General features: G+C 40.9%; 1 protein-coding gene across 3 annotated transcripts in view; it reads right to left on the reverse strand.

Annotated features, from left to right (window-relative positions):
• LOC144300003 (uncharacterized) overlaps positions 1-25,414 on the reverse strand; it is a 34,600-nt gene extending 9,186 nt beyond the window's left edge. For 2 of the 3 annotated variants that reach the window (XR_013366668.1, XR_013366669.1), the window contains exons 1-7: positions 25,264-25,414; positions 7,224-7,294; positions 6,596-6,620; positions 5,729-5,799; positions 3,719-3,743; positions 3,008-3,084; positions 2,406-2,430 (exon numbers count right to left, since the gene is read on the reverse strand). Coding sequence is in view for 1 of the 3 variants with exons in the window: in XM_077875968.1 (XP_077732094.1) it covers positions 1,812-1,867; positions 2,406-2,430; positions 3,008-3,084; positions 3,719-3,743; positions 5,729-5,799; positions 6,596-6,620; positions 7,224-7,294; positions 25,264-25,294 (381 nt within the window). In the remaining 2 variants the exon portion in view is untranslated. Of the gene's footprint in view, positions 1-1,612; positions 1,868-2,405; positions 2,431-3,007; positions 3,085-3,718; positions 3,744-5,728; positions 5,800-6,595; positions 6,621-7,223; positions 7,295-25,263 lie in introns of those variants that run through there. The other variant, XM_077875968.1, reaches the window with a different exon arrangement.
• Between the last annotated feature and the right edge of the window lie 1,136 nt (positions 25,415-26,550).

Consider the following 26,550-nt stretch of genomic DNA (forward strand, 5'->3'; position numbering starts at 1 on the left):
TTACCTGGCAACACCTGCTCTTCCTCCAAGTCCTCAGACCTTCCTGGGCTCCGTGGACTAGAGCCCTTCAACAGGACAGTGACCACAGTTGCAAACCTTCAGTGACAGAAAGGATCCCCCTTCACCTGGCACTTCCCCATCTCCACAGGATCATGACAGCTCTCACCTGCACACGGATCCACCTGAGATCCCAGCTCTGATGGACACACGCTGGGTTAGGTGGGGTCCAGGTGCAGTCCCTATGCAGGCCCGGAGCAGCTGCCCAGGAGAGCCGTCTGTGGTCACGGAAATGGTCTGGGCTGTAAACATGCTTTACTGGGCACCTGACATGTGGCTGGTATGACGGGGGATGGAATGTGTAACTTCATTGACTTTAATTAATTTAAGCAAGAGCAGCAAGTCTGGCTAGCTGCTGCCCACCCACCCCCACCTCCCCTGGATAGGCCAGGTCTAGGATCCAAAGATGAGGAAGATGTGACCACCCCCCCACACCTTGGTGGTTCCTGCAGAGGAGTCTGCTGTCCCAATCTGACCATTCATTTATGAGTTGTCCCTAGGCTCCTGCACACATGCCAGCTCTGTTAAGTTCCTAGGGACACTCGCAGGAATGTCCACACCCAGGTCCCAGAGGAATTCCAGCAGGGGCCACTTGTAAGCAGAGGTGAACAACATGACCCTGGACACATGTACTGGAGGTAATCAGATCAAAGGGGAAGAGAGGGGATACTTCACTGTTCTGAGGAGCCCACCCTTCCCTTCCTGGTCCTGACTAGAGTCTGGGCAGGAACCTAGCTTAGTGTGGGGCCCCACACCCCAGACAAGCAAGGGCTCCTGTCCCCATGAGTTTGGGTCTGAGAATTCTAAGGCCATTTCAGAAAACTCTCAAACTGATGTCCTCTGGGCCATGAAAGCAAGCAGCAAGGAGCACCTTGACTCTGGGATCAGCCCCCATGTGCTAAGGTCATCAAGCACTGGAGTCTGCGCCCCTCTCACCTCCCACAACTAGAATGTTCTACATCCACTGTGGCCACATGGCATGAGATCTCTTCAGTGTAAATGTGTTTGCAAGCCAGAAAACTCTTGACCAACAACATGTAGACAAGGACTGGTTGTCAGGTGACTCCCAGAAGGAGGAAAGTAAAAATTGATCCCTCCTGGCCCTGGGTGGATCAGGCCCTGGGTGGAACCTCCTTATGTCTACATGGCCCTGCTTCCATCCCTCTGATATGACTTGGGTGGGAGAACAGGAGACCTGACTCCATTTTCTGCCTGTTTTGTCACTCATATAAGTGAAGAGGACGGAATAGGAAGGAAGCCCCTCTTTTTATTTTATTTTATTTATTTTATTTTATAAATTTATTTTTTATTGGTGTTCAATTTGCCAGCATATAGAATAACACCCAGTGCTCATCCCGTCAAGTGCCCCCTCAGTGCCCGCCACCCAGTCACCTCCACCCCCTATCCACCTCCCTTTCCACCACCCTTTGTTCATTTCCCAGAGTTAGGAGTCTTTCATGTTCTGTCTCCCTTTCTGATATTTCCCACTTATTTTTTCTCCTTTCCCCTTTATTCCCTTTCACTATTTTTTATATTCTCCAAATGAATGAGACCATTTAATGTTTGTCCTTCTCTGATTGATTTATTTCACTCAGCATAATACCCTCCAGTTCCATCCACGTCGAAGCAAATGGTGGGTATTTGTTGTTTCTAATGGCTGAGTAATATTCCATCATATACATAGACCACGTCTTCTTTATTTTCGATGGACCCCGAGGCTCCTCCCACAGTTTGAATCCCCTCTTTCCACACTTTTAGGAAGATGTCCGTACAGCGCTCATATCAGCCACCTGTGCAACCTGCCTCATCCCTGCTCAGAAGGAGCCCAAATGTCATGGTTAGTGTGGGCAAGTCTGGGCCCAGGTGGTCGTTCAGAGTGCAGTGAATATTTTCCCAGATTTTTTTAGATGAAACAAGGTATAGTTCACATTCAATACACAACATACAGATTTAAATCATACAATTCAATAAGCTATGACATACATACACACCAATGAGGCAAGATGAGGGGATTTTCTTTTTTTCTAAATGGCAAAGCTATCACCAGCAACTGTGCTGTTTAGGGAGACATAAATCTAGAGAAATATACACAGATAAAGACACACACACACAAGCACACACACACTCAGAATCATACCCTGTCAATTCACACATAGACACACCCCATTGCCATGCACACAAACTCACTAGTTGCATGTTACATAGCCGCTTGTAAAAACATGACCATGGGTCTCCACCTGGAAGACTCATTTTTTCACTAAACCTCTGATCCTCATTCCAATGAGAACCCAGAATCAGAATGGTGCTCCTGACTAAAGACAGCAAGAGACGGATTCCAAAATACGTACCGCTTTCACTAGTTTGTGATGCCACCTGCAGGTAGAGAAAAGAACACATCATGAGGCTTAGGTCCTGCTGTACATTGTCTGAACTGATCTTTACTTCTCTCAGTGACTTTAGGAACCCAGGTGGAACACAGTGGTTGAGTCAAAAGCACCCAAAGGAATTGAACAGGATGGCTATAGGAAGTTGTGTTTCCTTGGGGATGTGTCTCTCCAGTCCATTCAGGATGGTGACTACAAAATTCTTCATCTCAGCAGGAGAAACTGTTGCTAAGGGAAAGGATCCTACCACAACACTTGTAACCAGTTTGGTGTCACCAATGGTAAATATCCTCTCAAATCCAGTAATGGTGGGAAAGAGAAACCACTCAGCACTCTCCCACCAGGGCAATTTTATATATATATGAAATTATAAAACCATATTATATATACATATACATAATTATATATATATATATATATATACACACACACACACATCATCTTGAATGTACACTGTCAGATTCTCCTTAAAGTTGATTGTAAAAAAAATAAAAAATAAAAAATAAAAAAAAGTTGATTGTAAAGAAAGCAACACTTGTTCCTTGGGCAAAGACAGTCAAGCTCACCTTGGCAATAGGCATTCCTTGCTCCTCTGCTCTGTTCCTAAGAAGCCATGCCCAATGCACTTTATCCTCAGGGGCATCTAGAAGGACACAGAGTACCTGTCAGCACATTGGTGGCGATGCTCAAGAATAACATGAACAGGGGCTAGGGCATATGGAGGCATTTGGTTACCAAGCGTGGGCTGAACTGCCTCATTGGGCCACACAGGGCAACATGGCTATAATGTGTGCAGTGTGGTGAGATTTTTTTTTTTTGAGAATGTTGACACTGGCCATTTTGCAATGTCAGTAGACTCTATCTCCCGAGGAAACACACAACCTCTCTCTCGCTCTGTCTCTCCATCTCCCATTATGTGTGTCTGTCTGTCTGTCTCTGCCTTTCAGTCTCTCTTTCTCTCCTCTCTCTCTGTCTCTCACACACATACACACACATGCATACACACACACAATCACACTGCATGGAATCACACCAGACATCCCCAAGCTACATGCACATCCCCCACACCACACACAGGGAATATATTGGCTTCTTAGTATTGTAGAAACATGGGCATAGTTTCTCACCTGGGAAATCTACCTTTGCCACACACAAACAAGCCTCAGTCTACCAGGAACATGGAATCAGGATGGCTATCCAGACTGAGGACAAGATGCCCCACCTGCCTTAACATCTAGAGATTTTTCTCACCAAGAGACTGGTTCCAGAATACATACCATTTTCCCTTGTTTCTGAGGCTACCTGCAGGTACAGAAAAAAGGGACACCATGAGGCTCAGGTCATGCTGTACACTTTCTGTCTTCACTGATCTTTAGCTCTCTCGGTGACTTTAGAAAACCAGATGGAACACAGTGGTTGAGTCAAAGGCACCCAAAGGAAGTAAAGAGGATGCCTGTAGGAAGTTGCTTTTCCTTGGGGATCTCTCCAGTCCATTCAGGATGGTGACTACAAAATTCTTCATCTCAGCAGGAAAAACTGTTGCTAAGGGAAAGGATCCTACCACAACACTTGTAACCAGTTTGGTGTCACCAATGGTAAATATCCTCTCAAATCCAGTAATTATTGACAAGAAACAACCACTCAGCACTCTCCCCACCAGGGAAATTATATATATCATTTCAAAAATACACTCAGAGTTAGAACAAATTATTTTAAGATTTGTGTGGAATCAGAAAAGACCCCGAATAGCCAGGGGAATTTTAAAAAAGAAAACCATATCTGGGGGCATCACAATGCCAGATTTCAGGTTGTACTACAAAGCTGTGGTCATCAAGACAGTGTGGTACTGGCACAAAAACAGACACATAGATCAGTGGAACAGAATAGAGAATCCAGAAGTGGACCCTGAACTTTATGGGCAACTAATATTCGATAAAGGAGGAAAGACTATCCATTGGAAGAAAGACAGTCTCTTCAATAAATGGTGCTGGGAAAATTGGACATCCACATGCAGAAGAATGAAACTAGACCACTCTCTTTCACCATACACAAAGATAAACTCAAAATGGATGAAAGATCTAAATGTGAGACAAGATTCCATCAAAATCCTAGAGAAGAACACAGGCAACACCCTTTTTGAACTCGGCCATAGTAACTTCTTGCAAGATACATCCACGAAGGGAAAAGAAACAAAAGCAAAAATGAACTATTGGGACTTCATCAAGATAAGAAGTTTTTGCACAGCAAAGGATACAGTCAACAAAACTCAAAGACAACCTACAGAATGGGGAGGATATTTGCAAATGACATATCAGATAAAGGGCTAGTTTCCAAGATCTATAAAGAACTTATTAAACTCAACACCAAAGAAACAAACAATCCAATCATGAAATGGGCAAAAGACATGAACAGAAATCTCACAGAGGAAGACATAGACATGGCCAACATGCATATGAGAAAATGCTCTGCATCACTTGCCATCAGGGAAATACAAATCAAAACCACAATGAGATACCACCTCACACCAGTGAGAATGGGGAAAATTAACAAGGCAGGAAACAACAAATGTTGGAGAGGATGTGGAGAAAAGGGAACCCTCTTACACTGTTGGTGGGAATGTGAACTGGTGCAGCCACTCTGGAAAACTGTGTGGAGGTTCCTCAAACAGTTAAAAATAGACCTGCCCTACGACCCAGCAATTGCACTGTTGGGGATTTACCCCAAAGATACAAATGCAATGAAACGCCGGGACACCTGCACCCCGATGTTTCTAGCAGCAATGGCCATGATAGCCAAACTGTGGAAGGAGCCTCGGTGTCCAACGAAAGATGAATGGATAAAGAAGATGTGGTTTATGTATACAATGGAATATTACTCAGCTATTAGAAATGACAAATACCCACCATTTGCTTCAACGTGGATGGAACTGGAGGGTATTATGCTGAGTGAAGTAAGTCAGTCGGAGAAGGACAAACATTATATGTTCTCATTCATTTGGGGAATATAAATAATAGTGAAAGGGAAAATAAGGGAAGGGAGAAGAAATGTGTGGGAAATATCAGAAAGGGAGACAGAACGTAAAGACTGCTAACTCTGGGAAACGAACTAGGGGTGGTAGAAGGGGAGGAGGGCGGGGGGTGGGAGTGAATGGGTGACGGGCACTGGGTGTTATTCTGTATGTTAGTAAATTGAACACCAATAAAAAAATAAATTAAAAAAAATACACTCAGGTTTTTATCTGAATTTAATTGTAAAGAAACCAAGAAAGCAAAGACAGTCAAGCTCACCTTGGCAATAGACAGGTCTTCTTCATAAACCCTGTCTTGAGGAAGTGTTTCTAGTAGAACCTCAAAGAAATCTAGGACACAGGATAGTTGTTAGCATATTGGTGGTCCTGCTCAAGAATAACTCAGGGAGTGTAGCTAGGTATAGACATGAGGCTAGAGCATATGGAGCCAGTTGGTTAACAAGTGTGGACTGACTGCCTCTTTTGGGCCACACACAGAAAAAAGACTGTAAAGTGTGCAGTGTAATGAGACTTTTTTCTTTTCTTTTTTTTTATTGGAGTTCAATTTGCCAACATATAGCATAACACCCAGTGCTCACCCCATCAAGTGTCCCCCTCAGTGCCCATCACCCAGTCACCCCCACCCCCCGCCCACCTCCCTTTCCACCACCCCTTGTTTGTTTCCCAGAGTTAGGAGTCTCTCATGTTCTGAAGAGACTTTTTTCTGAGAAGGTTGACATCATGCACTTATCTGTCAGATATATATCCAGGAGAAACTTATCTCTCTCTCTCTCTCTCTCTCTCTCTCTCTCTCTGTCTCTCTCTCTCTCTCACACACACACACACACACACACGCACACACACCCTCAAAATCACACTACATACAGTCACACAAACACCCCACCCCACACATACCCACACTACACACATACCCACACTACACACAGTTAATATATTGGCTTCCTAGTATTGTAGAAACATGAACATAGTTTCTCACCTGGAAAATCTGCCTTTCCCCTCACCAAGCCTCAGTTCTACCAGGAACCTGGAATCAGGGTGGCTCTTCAGACTGAGGACAACAATGATGCCCCACCTGCCTTACTATCTAGAATTTTTCCCAACAAGAGACCGATTCCAGAATACGTACCACTTTCACTGGTTTCTGAGATCACCTGAAGTTACAGAAAAGAAGACACCATGAGGGTCAGGTCATGTGTGTACTCTGTCATTGGTTCTCTTGGTGACTATTGAAAAACAAACAAAAAAAACAGTAGTAAAGTCAAAGGCCCTCAAAGCAAGCATAGTGTAAACCATGGAAACCACATGAGCTTTTCCTGAGGGGTTGGTGGTAGATCTATCAAGTTCACTGACACAGCAATTACAAAATTCTTAATTTAAGGAGGAAAACTGCTTCTGAAAAAAAGTCCCCTACCACACAGTTTACAACTTCCCCTTCCAGGCAGCTCGGGTGGCTCAGCGGTTTAGCACCGTCTTCAGCCCAGAGCATGATCCTGGAGACCAAGGACCGAGTTCCACGTAGGGCTCCCTGCATGGAGCCTACTTCTCCCTCTGCCTGTGCCTCTGCCTCTCTCTGTGTGTGTCTCTCATGAATAAATAAATCTTTTTAAAAAACAACTTCCCCTTCCAACACCCCAAGAAAATATTATCTAACATCTAAAAAGTAAACTGTCATGTTGTCATATCTAAACTCACTTCAAAAAGAGGAAAACCAAGAAATGAAAATTTCTAAATCAGGCAAAGATAGACAAGCTTACCAGAGTAGTAGGTGGAGGCTCTTCCTCTGATGTGTCATCGCAAAGTTCTTGCACCACACGCTTGGCTAGATCTAAGAGAACACAGAGTAACTATCAGTCCATTGGTGGTCCTGCTCAGGAATTATGAAGGATCACCGTTTATATGGATACAGCGCAACACTGTATGGTACTGACTGGTTAATAAACATATACTGAGCTGCTGCTGGGCCATCCTCCTTGGTGGAAAAGGAAAAGCAAACAGAGGAATAGGAAATGAAGGATAAACAGAGCCTTTGACTCCTAGCTTAAGGCAACCTAATTGATGCAAGTCAGTTGCTCTGCGAATGAGTAGACTGAATGTAAACTGTGATGTACTGGGGGAGCCCCACCCCTCCCTCTGCCCGTTGTGAAGTCTTTTTTTTTTTTCATTTGTCCTGCCAGAAGGAAGCTCCTCCAACTGGCCATCCAAACAGGTGACAAACTAGAAGGACACAGAGTAACTTCCAGGCTTTCCTTAGTGGCATATATCATGAATTACTCAGAGAGCTCTGCTTGACTTAAATGAGAGAAGAGTGTAGATAGATGTGGTTGGCTTAAAAATATGCAGTTACAGAGGGTATTATGCTGAGTGAAATAAGTCAGTCGGAGAAGGACAAACATTATATGGTCTCATTCATTTGGGGAATATAAAAAATAGTGAAAGGGAATAAAGGGGAGAGGAGAAAAAATGAGAGGGAAATATCAGAAAAGGAGACAGAACATGAGAGACTCCTAACTCTGGGAAACAAACAAGGGGTGGTAGAAAGGGAGGTGGGTGGGGGTGAGGGTGACTGGGTGACAGGCACTGAGGGGGGCACTTGGCGGGATGAGCACTGGGTATTATGCTCTATGTTGGCAAACTGAACACCAATAAAAAAATTTTTTAAAAAACATAAAAAAAAGAAAAAAGTTTTAAAAATAAAATAAACAAAATAAAATAATGAAATAAAATAATAATTAAAGACTCCCTCAAACCAGAAGATAGTAAAAAAAAAAGTTTAAAAACACAAATATAAATAAAATAACTGTAATTAATCCTATGGTATTTTTCCATCCAGTAGCATCTCATCTGTGTATTTATTGAGATAGGCAGCTCTTTTTTTTTAAAGATTTATTTATTCATGAGAGACACAGAGAGAGAGGCAGAGACATAGGCAGAGGGAGACACAATCTTCCCGCAGGAGTCTGATGTGGGACTCAATCCTAGAACTCCAGGATCATGCCCTGAGCTGAAGGGAGATGCTCAACCGCTGAGCCACCCAGGCATCCCAAAATGGGCAGCTCTTGATGCTGACAGTAGACAACCACTAATGGAATGGCTCTTTACAATGAGAGGCCTGGGTTCCTCCCCGCATTATCTAACCCAGATCTGTAAGAGAATTGCAAGAAATATAATGGACCCTGGGTTAATAGCCAAATGCTACTTTGAGTTCTTATTTATCCTTGTTGCTAGGATGTGTAGTTTCCAGCATTTGAGCCTTTCTAGGGCTCAGGGTGATCATGCCATCAATGAGCACTAAAATATTTCTTGATTTCTGTGACCCACCACTGGGAGAGATTTACCAGGTTTTTCAATGTAGTGTCTCCCAATCTCAACATCTGTGAGTGGACCAGACAGTTTGGACATTCTATGTGCGTTTCACACTAATGGCTATGCCAAAGTTGACCATCCATGTGACCACTCAGGCCACCTATACTGATAGACAGTGTTGGGGATCTCTGTAGACTCATGCAGTTCCAGAAATATACACAGGCCTTGAGAAGATCTTGTATGATTTCTATTGATCCCATTCCTCAAAGCTACCCTTGTCAGGGTAAGTGTAATTCAATATCTCAGAGTATCAGCATGGGGCCAAACATCTGGGTTCCCATTTTGGCATTTCCAGTTAAGAGCTTGTGTACTTGGGCACGTTCACTTCCATGCCTCAGTTTCTCCATCTGAAGAGTGCCATTAGCAAGCAAACCACCACATTGGTGATGAGGGTTGAATGATTAATGTACACAAAGCTGCTATGAAAATGCTCGAGAAGGTCACTTAAAGGTGAAATGTTTTGTCTGAGATCCCACAACTTAACAAAACTCAGAGGTGCATTCAGACCCTGGGGTCCAAGCACCCAGGTCAGTGCTTTTTCCATGACATACAACTGCTTTGTCTAAAAATGACCACTTTATCTCAAGCAAACCTGGTTTTTAAGGAGTCCTATAAAGGTCTCAAAAATACTATTGGTGACTGCCTAAGTACGCACAAAGTGGCCATTTTCCAAATTAATGTGCATGATGCTTCCAGAATGTATGGAAGACTCATTATCAACTGATTATCTGTTCAAACGTTACGAACAACAGAGGGGAGAGAGGGATTATCTACATAATATATTGGTGTTCTAAAATGTGTGAAACAGTATCATCTTGTAAAATTTATTCCTCCTAAGTGTGAGTACCTCAAGCTAAGACCTGTTGCCAACCCATGCAAACAACCATAGCTTAGCCTTTGAAAAAAGCTCTGGATGAAGACTCAGGGGACTTGAGTTGCACATTACATCAAAAAACAATAGAAACTTGTTCTTTTTTAAAGCCGGAACTCTATATGCAAAAGTATGTAATTATCTATATATACAATTTTTTATTTCTCTTTTCATCTCAATACATTATCTTTTAGGGGTTTTTTTTCTATGTTACAAACTCCCTGTGTACTTGGTTATCTATCAATCTCTGTCAAGGATTTTTTCGTCTATCATTTTGTGTGAAAGGCTGGCTATATGTAAAAATACATATATTCTCTCTTTTTTTTTAGATTTGATCTTTTAAAAAATATTTTAGTTAAATTCAATTTGCCAACATATAGAATAAATATATTCTCTATTTTCACCAGGACTTTCCTCTAGGGAGGGTAACTGTTTGAGTGAAAGCATATTGCTGATATTTACATAAAAGTATAATATGGGATATCAGCCAACACGTAAAAGAAAATGTGTGTTTTGGTAAATAAACTTATATTAGATATATTCTTCTCAGCTGTTTTGGAAAACTAGTTCTACAAATAGAAGCAGCATGTGCCCAAATATGCTGTACTCAAGACACATTTCAGAAGAGGAGAGTGAAGACTTGTGGAAACAAAAGTAGAGGGTTCCACATTCAGGGAGCATAGAAATCATCTCTCCATCCCAACAGCAAGAAAAAGCCCCAACAGACTGAAAAATCAAACACTCTTCTGGGCTCCATAATAGAGGAGAGGACACAGGGCAATGCATGGCCCCCAGGAGACAGAAAAGGGAATTCAGGGAAGCAAGTTTTACTGGAGCTAAGATTCTCTAGCAGAATACAATTTTTTTCTCAAGCTCCTATAGAACATTCACCAAAAAAAACCCCAACATGCAGGGCCATAGGACCCAGCTCAAAAATTTAAAAGAATAGAAATAATACAAGAACTGCTCTCAGACCTCTGTGAAATTAAATTAGAAATCAACAACAGGAAGAAATATTGGAAAATCCCAAAATATCTGGAGATTTTAAAATATGCTTCTGGGGGTGCCTGGGTGGCTCAGTAGGTTAAGCGTCTGCCTTCGGCTCAGGTCATGATCCTGGAGTCCTGGGATCAAGCTCCACATCAGGCTCCCTGCTCAGTGAGGAGTCTGCTTCTCCCTCTCCCTGTGCGATCTGCTCCTGCTGCTTGTGCTCTCTATGAAAGAAAGAAAGAGAAAGAAAGAAAGAAAAAAAAGAAAGAAAGAAAGAAAGAAAGAAAGAAAGAAAATCTTTTTTAAAAGAAATATATTTTTGCATAACACAATGGTCTAAGAAGAAATCTCCAGAGAAACTTAAAAATATTTTGAACTAAATGAAATGAAAATATAATTTGACAAAAATTTGTGGTATGGCAGTGCTTGGGGGAATTTATAGTACTAAATGCCACATGTTGGAAAAAAAGAAAGATTTAAAGTGAATAGGTCTCTGCCTTAGGAAACAAGACAAAGAAAAGTAATGTAATATAAAGCAAGCAAAAGAAAAAATAACTTTATTGCAGATATCAATGAAGTTGAAAACAGAAAAGTCTCAGATAAAGTCAACAAAACCAAGACAAAAGCTGGTTCTTCTTAAATATCAGTAAAATGGATAAACAGTCTTGTAGAATAATCCAGCCTTCTCACTCCTGGGTCTGTCCACACACACACAAAAAAAACTGCCCAAGTGTGTTTATATCAGCTTTTTTATACAAGAGTAGGAACATTAGACTGGCAGCAGACCTATCAACAAAGACCTGGCAGGCCAGAAAGGGCTAGCATGATATATTCAGGGTACTAAATGAGAAAAACATGCAGCCAATAATACTTTATCCATCAAGGCTACCATTCAGAATGGAAGGGGTGATAAAAAGCTTCCAGGACACACAAAAAACTAAAAGTATTTGTGATCACTAAACAAGCCCTGCAAGAAATATTAAAAAGGGCTGCGCGGCCCCGGGAGCATCTCGTTGGCAGCAGAGGCAGAAGCTCACACGGAGGGGGTTGCGCGGCCGGGAGCACGAATCCAGCAGCGCAGGCCCGGGAGCCCAGGGTGCGGAGGCTCAGCCCAGGATCCGGCCTCCCCCAGGGACAGGCAGAAGCCAGGAGGGCACAGGACAGCAGGGACACTCCTGCCCCAAGCTGAGCAGATCAGCGGCCCCGCCCCCGGAGCATCCAGGCCCCTGCAGACTGAGAGTTCTGTAGTTACTGAGGGAGCTGACTCCAGGGCTGGAGAGCTGGCCGCAGCCACTGGGGTTGTTCCTCCTGGGGCCTCACAGGGTAAACAACCCCCACTGAGCCTCACAGTGGCCTCACTGGATAAACAGCTTAAACATCTTTCACTGAGCCCTGCACCAGGCAGGGGGCTGAACAGCTCCCCCAGGTGCTAACACCTGAAAATCAGCACAGCAGGCCCCTCCCCCAGAAGACCAGCTAGATGGACAGGGGAAAAACAAATTATTAACCAAGCAGCACTGGAAAGTTCCAGGGGAAGTCGAGGGATTTACAGTATACAGAATCAGAGGATACTCCCCCTTGTTTTTTTGTTTGTTTGTTTGTTTGTTTATTTCTGTTTGCTTCCCCTCACCTTTTTTTTTCTTTTTTCTTTTCTTCTTTTTCTTTCCTTCTTTCTCTTCTCTCTTTTTCTCCTTTTCCCAATACAACTTGTTTTTGGCCACTCTGCACCAAGCAAAATGACTACAAGGAAAACCTCACCTCAAAAGAAAGAATCAGAAACAGTCCTCTCTCCCACAGGGTTACAAAATTTGGATTACAATTCAATGTCACAAGGCCAAGCACTATTATAAAGCTACTGGTGGCTCTAGAAAAAAGCATAAAGGACTCAAGAGACATCATGACTGCAGAATTTAGATCTAATCAGGCAGAAATTAAAAATTAATTAAATGAGATGCAATCCAAACTAGAAGTCCTAACGGCGAGGGTTAACGAGGTGGAAGAACGAGTGAGTGACATAGAAGACAAATTGATGGCAAAGAGGGAAACTGAGGAAAAAAGAGACAAACAAAAGAAAATGAGGATAGATTAAGGGAAATAAGCGACAGCCTTCCTCAGGCTGAAGAAAAATCTATGTTTAATTGGGGTTCCCGAGGGCGCCGAAAGGGACAGAGGTCCAGAATATGTATTTGAACAAATCATAGCTGAAAACGTTCCTAATCTGGGAAGGGAAACAGGCATTCAGATCCAGGAAATAGAGAGATCCCCCCCTAAAATCAATAAAAACCGTTCAACACCTCGACATTTAGTAGTTAAACTTGCAAATTCCAAAGATAAAGAGAAGATCCTTAAAGCAGCAAGAGACAAGAGATCCCTAACTTATATGGGGAGAAATATCAGATTAACAGCAGACCTCTCCACAGAGACCTGGCAGACCAGAAACGGCTGGAAGGATATATTCAGGGTCCTAAAGGAGAAAAACATGCAGCCAAGAATACTTTATCCAGCAAGGCTCTCATTCAGAATAGGAGAGATAAAGAGCTTCCAAGACAGGCAGGAACTGAAAGAATATGTGACCACCAAACCAGCTCTGCAAGAAATTTTAAGGGGGACTCTTAAAATTCCCCTTTAAGAAGAAATCCAATGGAACAATCCACAAAAACAATCCACAAAAACTGAGTAGATATCATGATGACACTAAACTCATATCTTTCAATAGTAACTCTGAACGTGAACGGGCTTAATGACCCCATCAAAAGGCGCAGGGTGTCAGACTGGATAAAAAAGCAGGACCCATCTATTTGCTGTCTACAAGAGACTCATTTTAGACAGAAGGATACCTACAGCCTGAAAATAAAAGGTTGGAGAATCATTTACCATTCAAATGGTCCTCAAAAGAAAGCAGGGGTAGCCATCCTTATATCAGATAAACTAAAATTTATCCCGAAGACTGTAGTGAGAGATGAAGAGGGGCACTATATCATACTTAAAGGATCTATCCAAAAAAAAAAAAAAAAGATCTATCCAACAAGAGGACTTAACAATCATCAATATATATGCCCCGAATGTGGGAGCTGCCAAATATATCAATCAATTAATAACCAAAAGTTAAGACATACTTAGATAATAATACACTTACACTTGGTGACTTCAATTTAGCACTTTCTACACTGGTTGGTCTTCTAAGCACAAGATCTCCAAAGAAACAAGAGCTTTAAATGATACACTGGACCAGATGGATTTCACAGATATCTACAGAACTTTACGTCCAAACGCAACTAAATACACATTCTTCTCAAGTGCACATAGACCTTTCTCCAGAATAGACCACATACTGGGTCACAAATCAGGTCTGAACCGATACCAAAAGATTGAGATCGTCCCCTGCATATTCTCAGACCATAATGCCTTGAAATTAGAACTAAATCACAACAAGAAGTTTGGAAGGACTTCAAACTCATGAAGGTTAAGGACCATCCTGCTAAAAGATGAAAGGATCAACCAAAAAATTAAGGAAGAATTAAAAAGATTCATGGAAACTAATGAGAATGAAGATACAACCGTTCAAAGTCTTTGGGATACAACAAAAGCAGTCCTGAGGGGGAAATACATCGCAATACAAGCATCCATTCAAAAACTGGAAAGAACTCAAATACAAAAGCTAACCTTACACATAAAGGAGCTAGAGAAAAAACAGCAAATAGATCCTACACACAGCAGAAGAAGAGAGTTAATAAAGACTCGAGCAGAACTCAATGAAATCGAGACCAGAAGAACTGTGGAACAGATCAACAAAACCAGGAGTTGGTTCTTTGAAAGAATTAATAAGATAGATAAACCATTAGCCAGCCATATTAAAAAGAAGAGAGAGAAGACTCAAATTAATAAAATCATGAATGAGAAAGGAGAGATCACTACCAACACCAAGGAAATACAAACGATTTAAAAAACATATTATGAACAGCTAAGCCAATAAATTAGGCAATCTAGAAGAAATGGACGCATTTCTGGAAAACCACAAACTACCAAAACTGGAACTGGAAGAAATAGAAAACCTGAACAGGCCAATAACCAGGGAGGAAATTGAAGCAGTCATCAAAAACCTCCCAAGACACAAAAGTCCAGGGCCAGATGGCTTCCCTGGGGGATTCTATCAAACGTTTAAAGAAGAAACCATACCTATTCTCCTAAAGCTGTTTGGAAAGATAGAAAGAGATGGAGTACTTCCAGACTCGTTCTATGAGACCAGCATCACCTTAATTCCAAAACCAGACAAAGACCCCACCAAAAAGGAGAATTATAGACCAATGTCTCTGATGAACATGGATGCAAAAATTCTCAACCAGATACTAGCTAATAGGATACAACAGTACAGTAAGAAGATTATTCACCATGACCAAGTAGGATTTATCCCCGGGATGCAAGGCTGGTTCAACACCCGTAAAACAATCAATGTGATTCATCATATCAGCAAGAGAAAAAGCAAGAACCATATGATTCTCTCAATAGATGCAGAGAAAGCATTTGACAAAATACAGCATCCATTCCTGATCAAAACTCTTCAGAGTGTAGGGATAGAGGGAACATTCCTCAACATCTTAAAAGCCATCTACGAAAAACCCACAGCAAATATCATTCTCAATGGGGAAGTACTGGGAGCCTTTCCCCTAAGATCAGGAACAAGACAGGGATGTCCACTCTCACCACTGCTATTCAACATAGTACTGGAAGTCCTAGCCTCAGCAATCAGACAACAAAAAGACATTAAAGGCATTCAAGTCTACGGCCATACCACCCTGAACGCGCCCGATCTCGTCTGATCTTGGAAGGCATTCAAATTGGCAAAGAAGTAGTCAAACTCTCCCTCTTTGCTGATGACATGATACTCTACATAGAAAACCCAAAAGACTCCACCCCAAGATTGCTAGAACTCATACAGCAATTTGGCAGTGTGGCAGGATACAAAATCAATGCCCAGAAGTCAGTAGCATTTCTATACACTAATAATGAGACTGAAGAAAGAGAAATTAAGGAGTCAATCCCATTTACAATTGCATCCAAAAGCATAAGCTACCTAGGAATAAACCTAACCAAAGAGGTAAAGGATCTATACCCTAAAAACTATAGAACACTTCTGAAAGAAATTGAGGAAGACACAAAGAGATGGAAAAATATTCCATGCTCATGGATTGGAAGAATTACTATTGTGAAAATGTCCATGCTACCCAGGGCAATTTACACATTTCATGCAATCCCTAACAAGATACCATGGACTTTCTTCAGAGAGTTGGAACAAACCATCTTAAGATTTGTGTGGAACCGGAAAAGACCCCGAACAGCCAGGGGACTATTCAAAACGAAGACCACAGCTGGGGACATCACAATGCCAGATTTCAGGTTGTACTGCAAAGCCGTGCCCATCAAGACAGTGGTACTGGCACAAAAACAGACCTATAGATCAATGGAACTGAATAGCGAATCCAGAAGTGGACCCTCAACTTTATGGTCAACTAATATTCGACAAAGGAGGAAAGACTATCCACTGGAAAAAAAGACAGTCTCTTCAATAAATGGTGCTGGGAACATTGGACATCCACATGCAGAAGAATGAAAGTAGACTACTCTCTTGCACCATACACAAAGATAAACTCAAAATGGATGAAAGATCTAAATGTGAGACAAGATTCCATCAAAATCCTAGAGGAGAACACGGGCAACACCCTTTTTGAACTCGGCCACAGTAACTTCTTGCAAGATACATCCATGAAGGCAAAAGAAACAAAAGCAAAAATGAACTATTGGGACTTCATCAAGATAAGAAGCTTTTGCACAGCAAAGGATACAGTCAACAAAACTAAAAGACAACCTACAGAATGGGAGAAGATATTTGCAAATGACGTATCAGATAAAGGGCTAGTTTCCAAGATCTATAAAGAACTTATTAAACTCAACAGCAAAGAAACAAACAATCCAATCATGAAATGGGCAAAAGACATGAACAGAAATCTCACAGAGGAAGACATAGACATGGCCAACATGCACATGAGAAAATGCTCTGCATCACTTGCCATCAGGGAAATACAAATCAAAACCACAATGAGATACCACCTCACACCAGTGAGAATGGGGAAAATTAACAAGACAGGAAACCACAGATGTTGGAGAGAATGTGGAGAAAAGGGAACCCTCTTTCACTGTTGGTGGGAATGTGAACTGGTGCAGCCACTCTGGAAAACTGTGTGGAGGTTCCTCAAACAGTTAAAAATAGATCTTCCCTACAATTGCGCTGCTGGGGATTTACCCCAAAGGTGCAGATGCAATGAAACGCCAGGAGACCTGCACCTGGATGTTTATAGCAGCAATGTCCACAATAGCCAAACTGTGGAAGGAGCCTCGGTGTCCATCGAAAGATGAATGGATAAAGAAGATGTGGTTCATGTACACTCAGCCATTAGAAATGACAAATACCCACCATTTGCTTCGACGTGGATGGAACTGGAGGGTATTATGCAGAGTGAAATAAGTCAATCGGAGAAGGGCAAACATTATATGGTTTCATTCATTTGGGGAATATAAAAAAATGGTGAAAGGGAATAAAGGGGAAAGGAGAAAAAATAAGTGGGAAATATCAGAAAGGGAGACAGAACATAAAGACTCCTAACTCTGGGAAATGAACTAGGGGTGGTGGAAGGGGATGTGGGCGGGGGGTGGGGGTGACTGGGTGGCAGGCACTGAGGTGGGCACTTGACGGGATGAGCACTGGGTGTTATTCTGTATGTTGACAAATTGAACACCAATAAAAAATAAATTTATTAAAAAATTTAAAAAGAAAAAAAGAAAAATAAATTTAAAAAAAGAAAAAAATTTTGGTACTTCACATTCTTGGGGGCAGTCCCTGATTAAAAAAAAAAAAAAGAGGGCAGCCCTGGTGGCGCAGCGGTTTAGCGCCGCCTGCAGCCCAGGGGGTGATCCTGGAGACCTGAGATCGAGTCCCACATCAGGCTTGTTGCATGGAGCCTGCTTCTCCCTCTGCCTGTGTCTCTGCCTCTCTCTCTCTCTCTGTGTGTCTCTATGAATAAATAAATAAAATCTTTAAAAAAAAAGAAATATTAAAGAGGATCCTGTAAGCAAAGAGAGAGCCCAAAAGGAACATAGACCAGAAAGAAACAGAGACAATCTACAAAAACACGGACTTTACAGGTAATACAATGACACTACATTTATATCTTTCGATAGGTACTCTGAATGTAAATGGTCTAAATGTTCCATTCAAAAGAAACAGAGTATCAAATCAGAAAAAAAAAGCAAGACCCATCCATATGCAGTCTACCAAAGACCCATTTTAGACCCAAAGACTCCTCTAAATTTGAAGTGGGGGAGTGAAGAACCATTTATCATGCTACTAGACCTCAAAAAGAAAGCTGCAGTAGCAATCCTCATATCAGACTAATTCGATTTTAAACCAATGACTGTAGTAAGGGATGAAGAGGGACACTGTATGATATTTAAAGGATCTATCCAACAAGAAGCTCTAACAAAAAAAAAAAAAAAAAAAGGAAGCTCTAACAATTATAAATATTTATGCTCCTAACTTGGGATTCGCCAAGTATATAAGCTAATTAATAACCAAATTAAAGAAACACATTGAGAATAATACAATAATAGTAGGGGACTGCAACACCCCACTCACACCAATGGACAGATCAGCTAAGCAGATCAACAAGGAAACAAGAGCTTTGAATGACACATTGGACCAGAAGGACTTCACAGATATACACAAAGCATTCCATCCTAAGGCAACAGAATACACATCCTTCTTGAGTGCACATGTAACAGTCTCCAGAATAGATCACAAACTGGGTCACAAATTAGGTCTCGACTGATACCAAAAGATTGGGATTACTCCGATCTCTTTCACACAACTGTGCTTTGAAATTTGACCTCAGTCACAAGAGGAATTTGGAAGGAACTAAAAAATGTGTATGTTAAAGAGCATCCTATGAAAGAATGAATGGGTCAGTCAGGAATTAAAGGAGAATTTTAAAATTCATGAAACAAATGAAAATGAAACCACAACTGCTCAAAACATTTGGGATGCATCAAAGGCAGTCCTAAGAGGGAAGTACATAGCAATACAAGTCTTTCTCAAGAATTAGAGAAGTCTCAAAAACACAACTAACTGCACATCTAAAGGACCTGGAGAAAGAAGAGCAAATAAAGCCTAAACTAAGCAGAAAAAGAGAAATAAAGAATAGAGCAGAAATCAATGAAATAGAAGCCAAAAGGACAGTAGAACAGATGAATGACACTAGAAGCTGGTTCTTTGAAAGAATTAGTAAGATAAACCTCTAGCCAGACTTATCAAAAAGGAAAAAAAGAGAAATTTTATTAATTTTCAAATTAATAAAATCATGAATAAAAGAGGAGTGATCAAGACCAACACCAAGGAAATACAAATAATTTTAAGAACATTATTATCAACTATATGCCAGCAAATTAGGTAATCTGGAAAAGATGGCACATTCCTGGAAATTACAAATTACCAAAACTGAAACAGGAAGAAATAGAAAACCTGAACAGGCCCATAATCAGCAAGATAATTGAGGCAGTAATCAAAAAACTCTCCCAATAAAGAAGAGTCCAGAGCTGAATGGCTTCTTAGGGGGGTTCTATCAAACATTTAAAGAAGAACTAATATCTATGTTTCTGAAACTGTTTCAAAAAATAGAAATGGAAGGAAAACTCATCTTATGAGGCCAGCATTACCTTGATCCCAAAACCAAAGACCCCATCAAAAATGAGAATTACAGGGACACCTGGGTGGCTCAGTTGTTGAGTGTCTGCCTTTGGCTCAGGGCATGATCCTGGAGTCCTGGGATCAAGTCCCACATCATGCTCCCTGCGAGGAGCCTGCCTCTTCCTCTGTCTAAGTCTCTGCCTCTCTGTGTGTCTCTCTCATGAATAAATAAATAAAATCGTTTAAAAAAAGGAGAATTACAGACCAGTATCCCTGATGAACATAGGTGCCACAATTCTCACGAAGATGCTAGCCAATAGGATCCAACAGTACATTAAAAGGATTATTCACCATGACCAAGTGGGATTTATTCCTGGGCAGCAAAGGTGGTTCAACATTTGCAAATCAATCAATGTGATAGATCACATTAATCAAGGAAATGACAAGAACTATATGATCCTCTCAATTGATGCAGAAAAAGCATTGGACAAAATATAGCATCATTTCTTGATTAGAACTCTCCACAGTGTAGGGATAGAGGGAACATTCCCCAATATCATAAAAGCCATCTCTGAAAAGCCCATAGCAAATACATTCTCAATGGGAAAAACTGAGCACTATTCCCCTAGGGTCAGGAACATGACAGGGATGCCCACTCTCACCATTTTTGTTCAACATAGTACTAGAAGGCCTTGCCTCAGCAATCAGACAACAAAAAGAAATAAAAGGCATTCCAATAGGCAAAAAGGAAGTCAAACTCTCACTCTTCCCAGATGACATGATGCTTTATGTGGAAAACACAAAAGACCCCACCCCCAAATTGCTAGAACTCATACTGGAATTCAACAACATGGCAGGATTAAAAATCAATGCACAGAAATCAGTTGTATTTCTATACACTAACAATAAGACAGAAGAAATAGAAAGTAAGGAATCAATCTCACTTACAATTGCACCAACACCTTAAGATACCTAGGAAAAACCTATCCAAAGAGGTAAAGAATCTGTACTCTAAAAACTACAGAACACTTATGAGAGTAATTGAGGAAGACACAAAGAGATGGAAAAAGTTCCATGCTCATGGTTTGGAAAATAAATACTGCTAAAACGTCTATACCACCCAGAGCAATCTACACATTCAATGCAATCCCTGTCAAACATCAGCAGCTTTCACAGATTGGAACAAAGAGTCCTAAAATTTGTATGGAAATGACCTCAAAATAACCCCAAATAAAACATTAGAAAGGGAGACAAACCATGAGACACTCCTAACTCTGGGAAACAAAGGGTTGCAGAAGGGGAGGTGGGTGGGAGGATGGGGTAGCTAGGTGACAGGCAATGAGGAGGGCACTTGATGGAATGAGCACTGGATGTTATACTATATGTTGGCAAATTGAATTTAAATTTAAAAATGTAAAAAAGACACAACAAATAGCCAGAGGAATGTTGAAAATGAAAACCAAAGTGGGGGGTCACATTTCTAGACTTCAAGCTATATTACAAAGCTGTAATCATCAATACAGTGTGGTACTGGCATTAAAACAGACACATAGATCAATGGAACAGAATAGAGAACCCAGAAATGGACCCTCGACTCTATGGTCAACTAATTTTCCACAAAGTAGGAAAGAGTATCCAATGGAAAAATGACAGTCTCTTCCATAAATGGTGCTAGGAAAATTGGACAGCCACACGTAGAAGAATGAAACGGGATCATTCTCTACACCATATGCAAAGATAAACTCAAAATGGATGAAAGGCCTAAATGTGAGACAGGAATCCATCAAAATCCTAGAGGAGAACACAAGCAGCAACCTCCTCCACCTTGGTGCAGCAACTTCTTTCCAGACAAAGGACACGGGATTTCCTCATCTCCAAAGACAAAGGAAACACAGGCAAAAATGAACTACTGGGACTTCATTAAGGTAAAAAACTTCTTCACAGCAAAACAAGAAAAAAAAAACAGTCAGCAAAACTAAAAGGCAACCTACAGAATAGAAAAAGATATTTGCAAATATCAGAAAAAGTACAGGCACCCTGGAAAATGATATGGAAGTTCCTCTAGAAGTTAGAAATAGAGCTACAATATGATCCAGCAATTGCACTACTAGGTATTTAACCCAAATACAAATGTAGTGATCCGAAGGGGTACCTGCACCCCAATGTTCATAGCAGCAATGTCCACAATAGCTGAACTGTGGATAGAGCTGAGATGTCCATCTACAGATGAATGGATAAAAAAGATGTGGTATATATATATATATATATATATAATGGAATATTCCTCAGCCATCAGAAAGGATGATTAATTACCATTTACATCAACGTGGGTGGAACTGGGGGATATTATGCTGAGTGAAATGTCAATCAGAGAAAATTATGGTTTTACTCATGTGGAATATAAGAAATCAGAGAGAATCATAGGGGAAGGGAGGGAAAACTGAATGGGAAGTCATCGGAGAGGAAGAAAACCATAAGAAACTCTTTTTTTTGTATTTTTAAAGATTTTATTTATTTATTTGACAGAGAGTACAAGTAGGCAGAGTGGCATGCAGAGGGAGAGGGAGAAGCAGGCTCCTCACTGCTTTGCATCAGCCTCACTGATGCGGGACTGGATCCCAGAACCCTGAGATCATGACGTGAGCCGAAGGCAGATCCTTAACTGACTGAGGCACCCAGATGACCCTCATGAGAGACTCTTAACTATAGGAAACAAACTGAAGGTTGCTGGAGGGGAGGTGGGTAGGGGGATAGGGTAATTGGGTGATGGGCATTAAAGAGAGCACAGAATGTGACGAACAATGGGTTTTATATGCAACTGATGAATTATTGAACTCTAAATCTGAAAATTATGATGTAATATATGTTGGCCATTGGATTTAAATTAAGGGAGAGAAAAGGAGCAAAGGCTCCACTTGATCACGGACACTCCCTGACCCATCTGGAAAAGAATGTCAAAACAAGAATGATGGACACCATACTGGTCATGAGTGTTTGAGTTCTTACTGGTTACTATCCCTAAATTAAGTAGTTGATGACATTCAATCATTTCTTAGGGCTGATGGTGATAGTGTTATTAATATACTACAATATGCCCCTGATTCTTTTTTTTTAAGTAAGCTCCATGCCAAACATGGGGCCTGAAATTATGACCCTGACATCAAGAGTCAAATGCTCCCCTGACTGAAACAGCCAGGAACCCTCCACTATGCTTCCAATTCTTATTATATTAGAGTCATGTCCTGAAAAGTGACTATGCCATGACACTGACCATCTCTCTATCTCAGCTGTACAGGAATAGCAATGAGGATAGTGAATACCAAGCTAACCATAAACTGATACTCTGAGTCTTACTTTTCAGTGCCCCAATGGTAGACTCACAGGATTTCAGTATTATGAGGGCTCACTCATACTGGCAATGCCATCAAATGAAAGAAATTCCCCAATTCTGACCAGATTGAGGTCAGATGCTGAGGAGTAGCCCAAAACTAACAAGAGTTTGACCAGGGTGTCCTAAATGGTGCCTCCAAACTCTCAGAATCTTTGAACTGACCAGAACCCTGGCTTTGAACTGACCGTGCTTTGGATTTCCTTTTCATATTAATTACCATGTCAAGATCTGTATTTTTATGGCTCAAGAGCTTCCCTGGCAATCTGACCACTGAGACTACCCCGTAATGGTAGACAGTGTTGGGATTCCCCTTGGATCACATAATTCCTGACATACAGATGCTAAAGCTCCTTTGCACAGTAACCAATGATCCCATGGTTGAGCAATCACTACAGTTCAGCTCAGTAATTAGAGCATGAGCATTGGGACTACCAGCTGGGTTCATATCCTGGCTCCTTAATTCAGAGTTCATGAACCTCATCTCTGTGCCTCTGTTTCTTCACTCGAGGAGGAGGGAGAGTCAACAAACCATCCCATATGTGTGTGATGAGCATTGAATGAATTGATGTATGTATGGAAAGTACACAGTATATAGAAAGTGGTCAGGAAGGTTAATTAGAGGGTATATATCTTGTCTGATATCTCACAATTTCACAAGTTCCAGAGCTGGATTCAAACCTGGGAGTCTGAGTTCCCAGACCATTGCCTTGTAACACACAGCTGCTTTGCCTAAATATAAGCATTTTGCCTCAACATAATTTAGTTTTGACAGAATCAGAAGCATAAAAAAAATATATGAATGACTTCCTGAATCCATTCTCTGGGGTCCTTGACCAAAAATACACATGATTCTTCTCTAAAATGATCCAGTTGCCTGATTCATGGTCAGCATATCAAATGAGATGAATACCAGCGTACAGGAAGGAAGGATCACTATCATAAAGCCTTGCGTTTTAAAACATGTCAAACAATGTCATCATGAATTATTTATTCCTCACACAAATATAAGTGCCTCAAAACAAAATAGTAGTTCCTGAGACCCTTGGCAAGTCAGAAAAAAACATAGTTTCACTTTTGGAAAGAGATCTGGAAAAAAGGTCAGAACTAAGAAACAAATTACATCAAAACCACTTTAATGAAGACTCATTCTGTTTTCAAATGACAATCCTATATACAAATGTATGCAATATCTACATATATAAAATGACATTTCTCTACTCATATGTACATCACCTATTTTTCTTTGTGCATTACTAACAATCTATGTACTTGGTTATCTATCAGCCATTAAGTCAATTCATTAACCAATTACCTGTCTTTCACCGAATGTTGAAAGACTGGCTATTCATTGGGTTAACTGAGAGAAAAATATTGTATTTTCACCTTCACACCTCATGGATGCCGAATGGGAAGAGTGGTAGTATATAACTGATATCTCTGTAAAATGTAATTTCAGATAACACTCAAGGTATAAAAGTGAATGTGTGTTTGGGGGTCACAAATTGACACATAGACTCTCATATTCTCAGAGTCTCTTTTGGACAACTATTTATATGAATGAAGCAATATGTCCCCCCAAATACTGAACTCAATACCCATTTTGGCATAAAGAGTATATATATAGGGAAGGCATATTTTTAAAAAGGACAAATACCTGAGGAATATTACTCAGCCATTAGAAATGACAAATCCCCACCATTTGCTTCAATGTGGATGGAACTGGAGGGTATTATGCTGAGTGAAGTAAGTCAATCGGAGAAGGACAAACATTATATGGTCTCATTCATTTGGGGAATATAAAAAATAGTGAAAGGGATTAAGGGGAAAGGAGAGAAAATGAGTGGGAAATATCAGAGAAGGTGACAAAACATGAGAGACTCCTAACTCTGGGAAACGAACAAGGGGTGGTGGCAAGGGAGGTGGGCGGGGTGATGGGATGACTGGGTGACAGGCACTGAGGGGGGGCACTGGATGGGATGAGCACTGGGTGTTATACTATATGTTGGCAAATCGAACTCCAATTTAAAAAATATACATAGAATAAAAATTAAAAAAATAAAAATGACAACCCTCCATATCAACCATTCTGGATTCACAATAAATGTCTGGAATGAATAATTTGAAAATATGATTTTGGAGGTTTAAAAAAACTTAAAATAGACATTGTCACATTTTCTGCCTATGACGACATAGTGGTGACAAGTGAGGGGTGCAGGATATAATAGGAAGTAATATATTTTTCTAGAGACAAAAAATTAGGTTAGCTAGCTCGGTAGAACAACCAAAATTAGAAATCATGGAATAAAACAAAACTATGAAACATATTTATAACTCTGGATGACAAATTAGAGAGAGGAAATTTTAAACGATGAGAAAATTAGTTGGAGAAAGAGTTAACTATCTAGCTGGTAGCAAACAGCATTCAGAAGATCTTTAGGAACCTACCACTACAGCAGCAACAATTCAGATTACCCATCTTCAAAGATGCTAGGTGGAAAACTGAGAACTCACTCACAGATTTGAATTGCTCAGCTTAGAGTGACAGTTGGAAAGGAAGGCAGAGGTGCACTTCTCATCACCATGGTGATGTGTCATCATAGACCTTTCAGAGTGAATGCAGCTGCACACTGGCCAACTGTCTAGACCAGTGGCTAGTGTGTGTCTAGTCAGGGGTGTGTCTACACAGACATGGGTGGCATTTGAGAGCTAATGCTTTGTTTCAATATAACCCAGGTCTCACAATTCTCATTTCTGTTTTTGAAAATAAATGGCACAAGGGGAGATGATCTGCCCCCCAAATATAGTGACTAGTCAACATTTCATGGAAAAGAGGGAGAAAACATTTTGAGAATAAATAGAGACCCCATTCTTGATTTATTATTTTAAGATTATATTTCTCTATTCATGAGGCACAGAGAGAGGCAGAGATGTAGGCATAGGGAGAAGCAGGCTTCTTGCAGGGAGCCTGATGTGAAACTCGATCCCCGGACCCAGGATCACACCCTGAGCAGAAGGCAGATGCTTAACCACTAAACCATCCCATGGTCCCTCCATTCTTTTTTTTTTTTTTAAGATTTTATCCATTTATTCATGAGAGACACAGAGAGAGAGTCAGAGACATAGGCAGAGGGAGAAGCAGCCTCCCTGTGGGAAACCTGACGCAGGGACTCGATCCCAGGACCCCGGAATCACAACCTGAGTCACCTAGGGGTCCCTCGTCACTCCATTCTTGATTTAAAACAGTATCCCTACCCATTTCTACCATCCTGAGTCACCAAACATTTCTAGAACAAAGTTTAAAATTGTCCCAGATTAAATAAAAAGCAGCATTAACAGAAATTCAATTTTTAAAGCCATATTTCTCTAAGAATAGACTAACGCAATTATATCACTCTCTCATTGTATATGTATATACTACCTACTTTTTCTCTGTGTGTAGCTAAGACTGGGTACTTAGTTATCTCTCAATCTTTATGAATTCATTGAGCAATTTTTTTAAGATTTTATTTTTTCATGAGATACAGAGAGGCAGAGGCAGAGGCAGAGGGAGAAAGCAGACTCCCTGCCAAGCAGGAGCCCAATGAGGGATTCAATCCAAGGACCTGGGATCACGACCCGAACCAAAGTCAGACACTTAGCCACCTAGCCACCCAGGGGCCCCTCCACTGAGCAATTTCTCAGTCACAGTGTATATGAAAAGCCGAGTCTTCACTGAGCAATTAAGAAAAAATA

The sequence above is a fragment of the Canis aureus genome, chromosome 27, assembly GCF_053574225.1.
Source record: "Canis aureus isolate CA01 chromosome 27, VMU_Caureus_v.1.0, whole genome shotgun sequence".
NCBI classification, from domain to species: domain Eukaryota; kingdom Metazoa; phylum Chordata; class Mammalia; order Carnivora; family Canidae; genus Canis; species Canis aureus.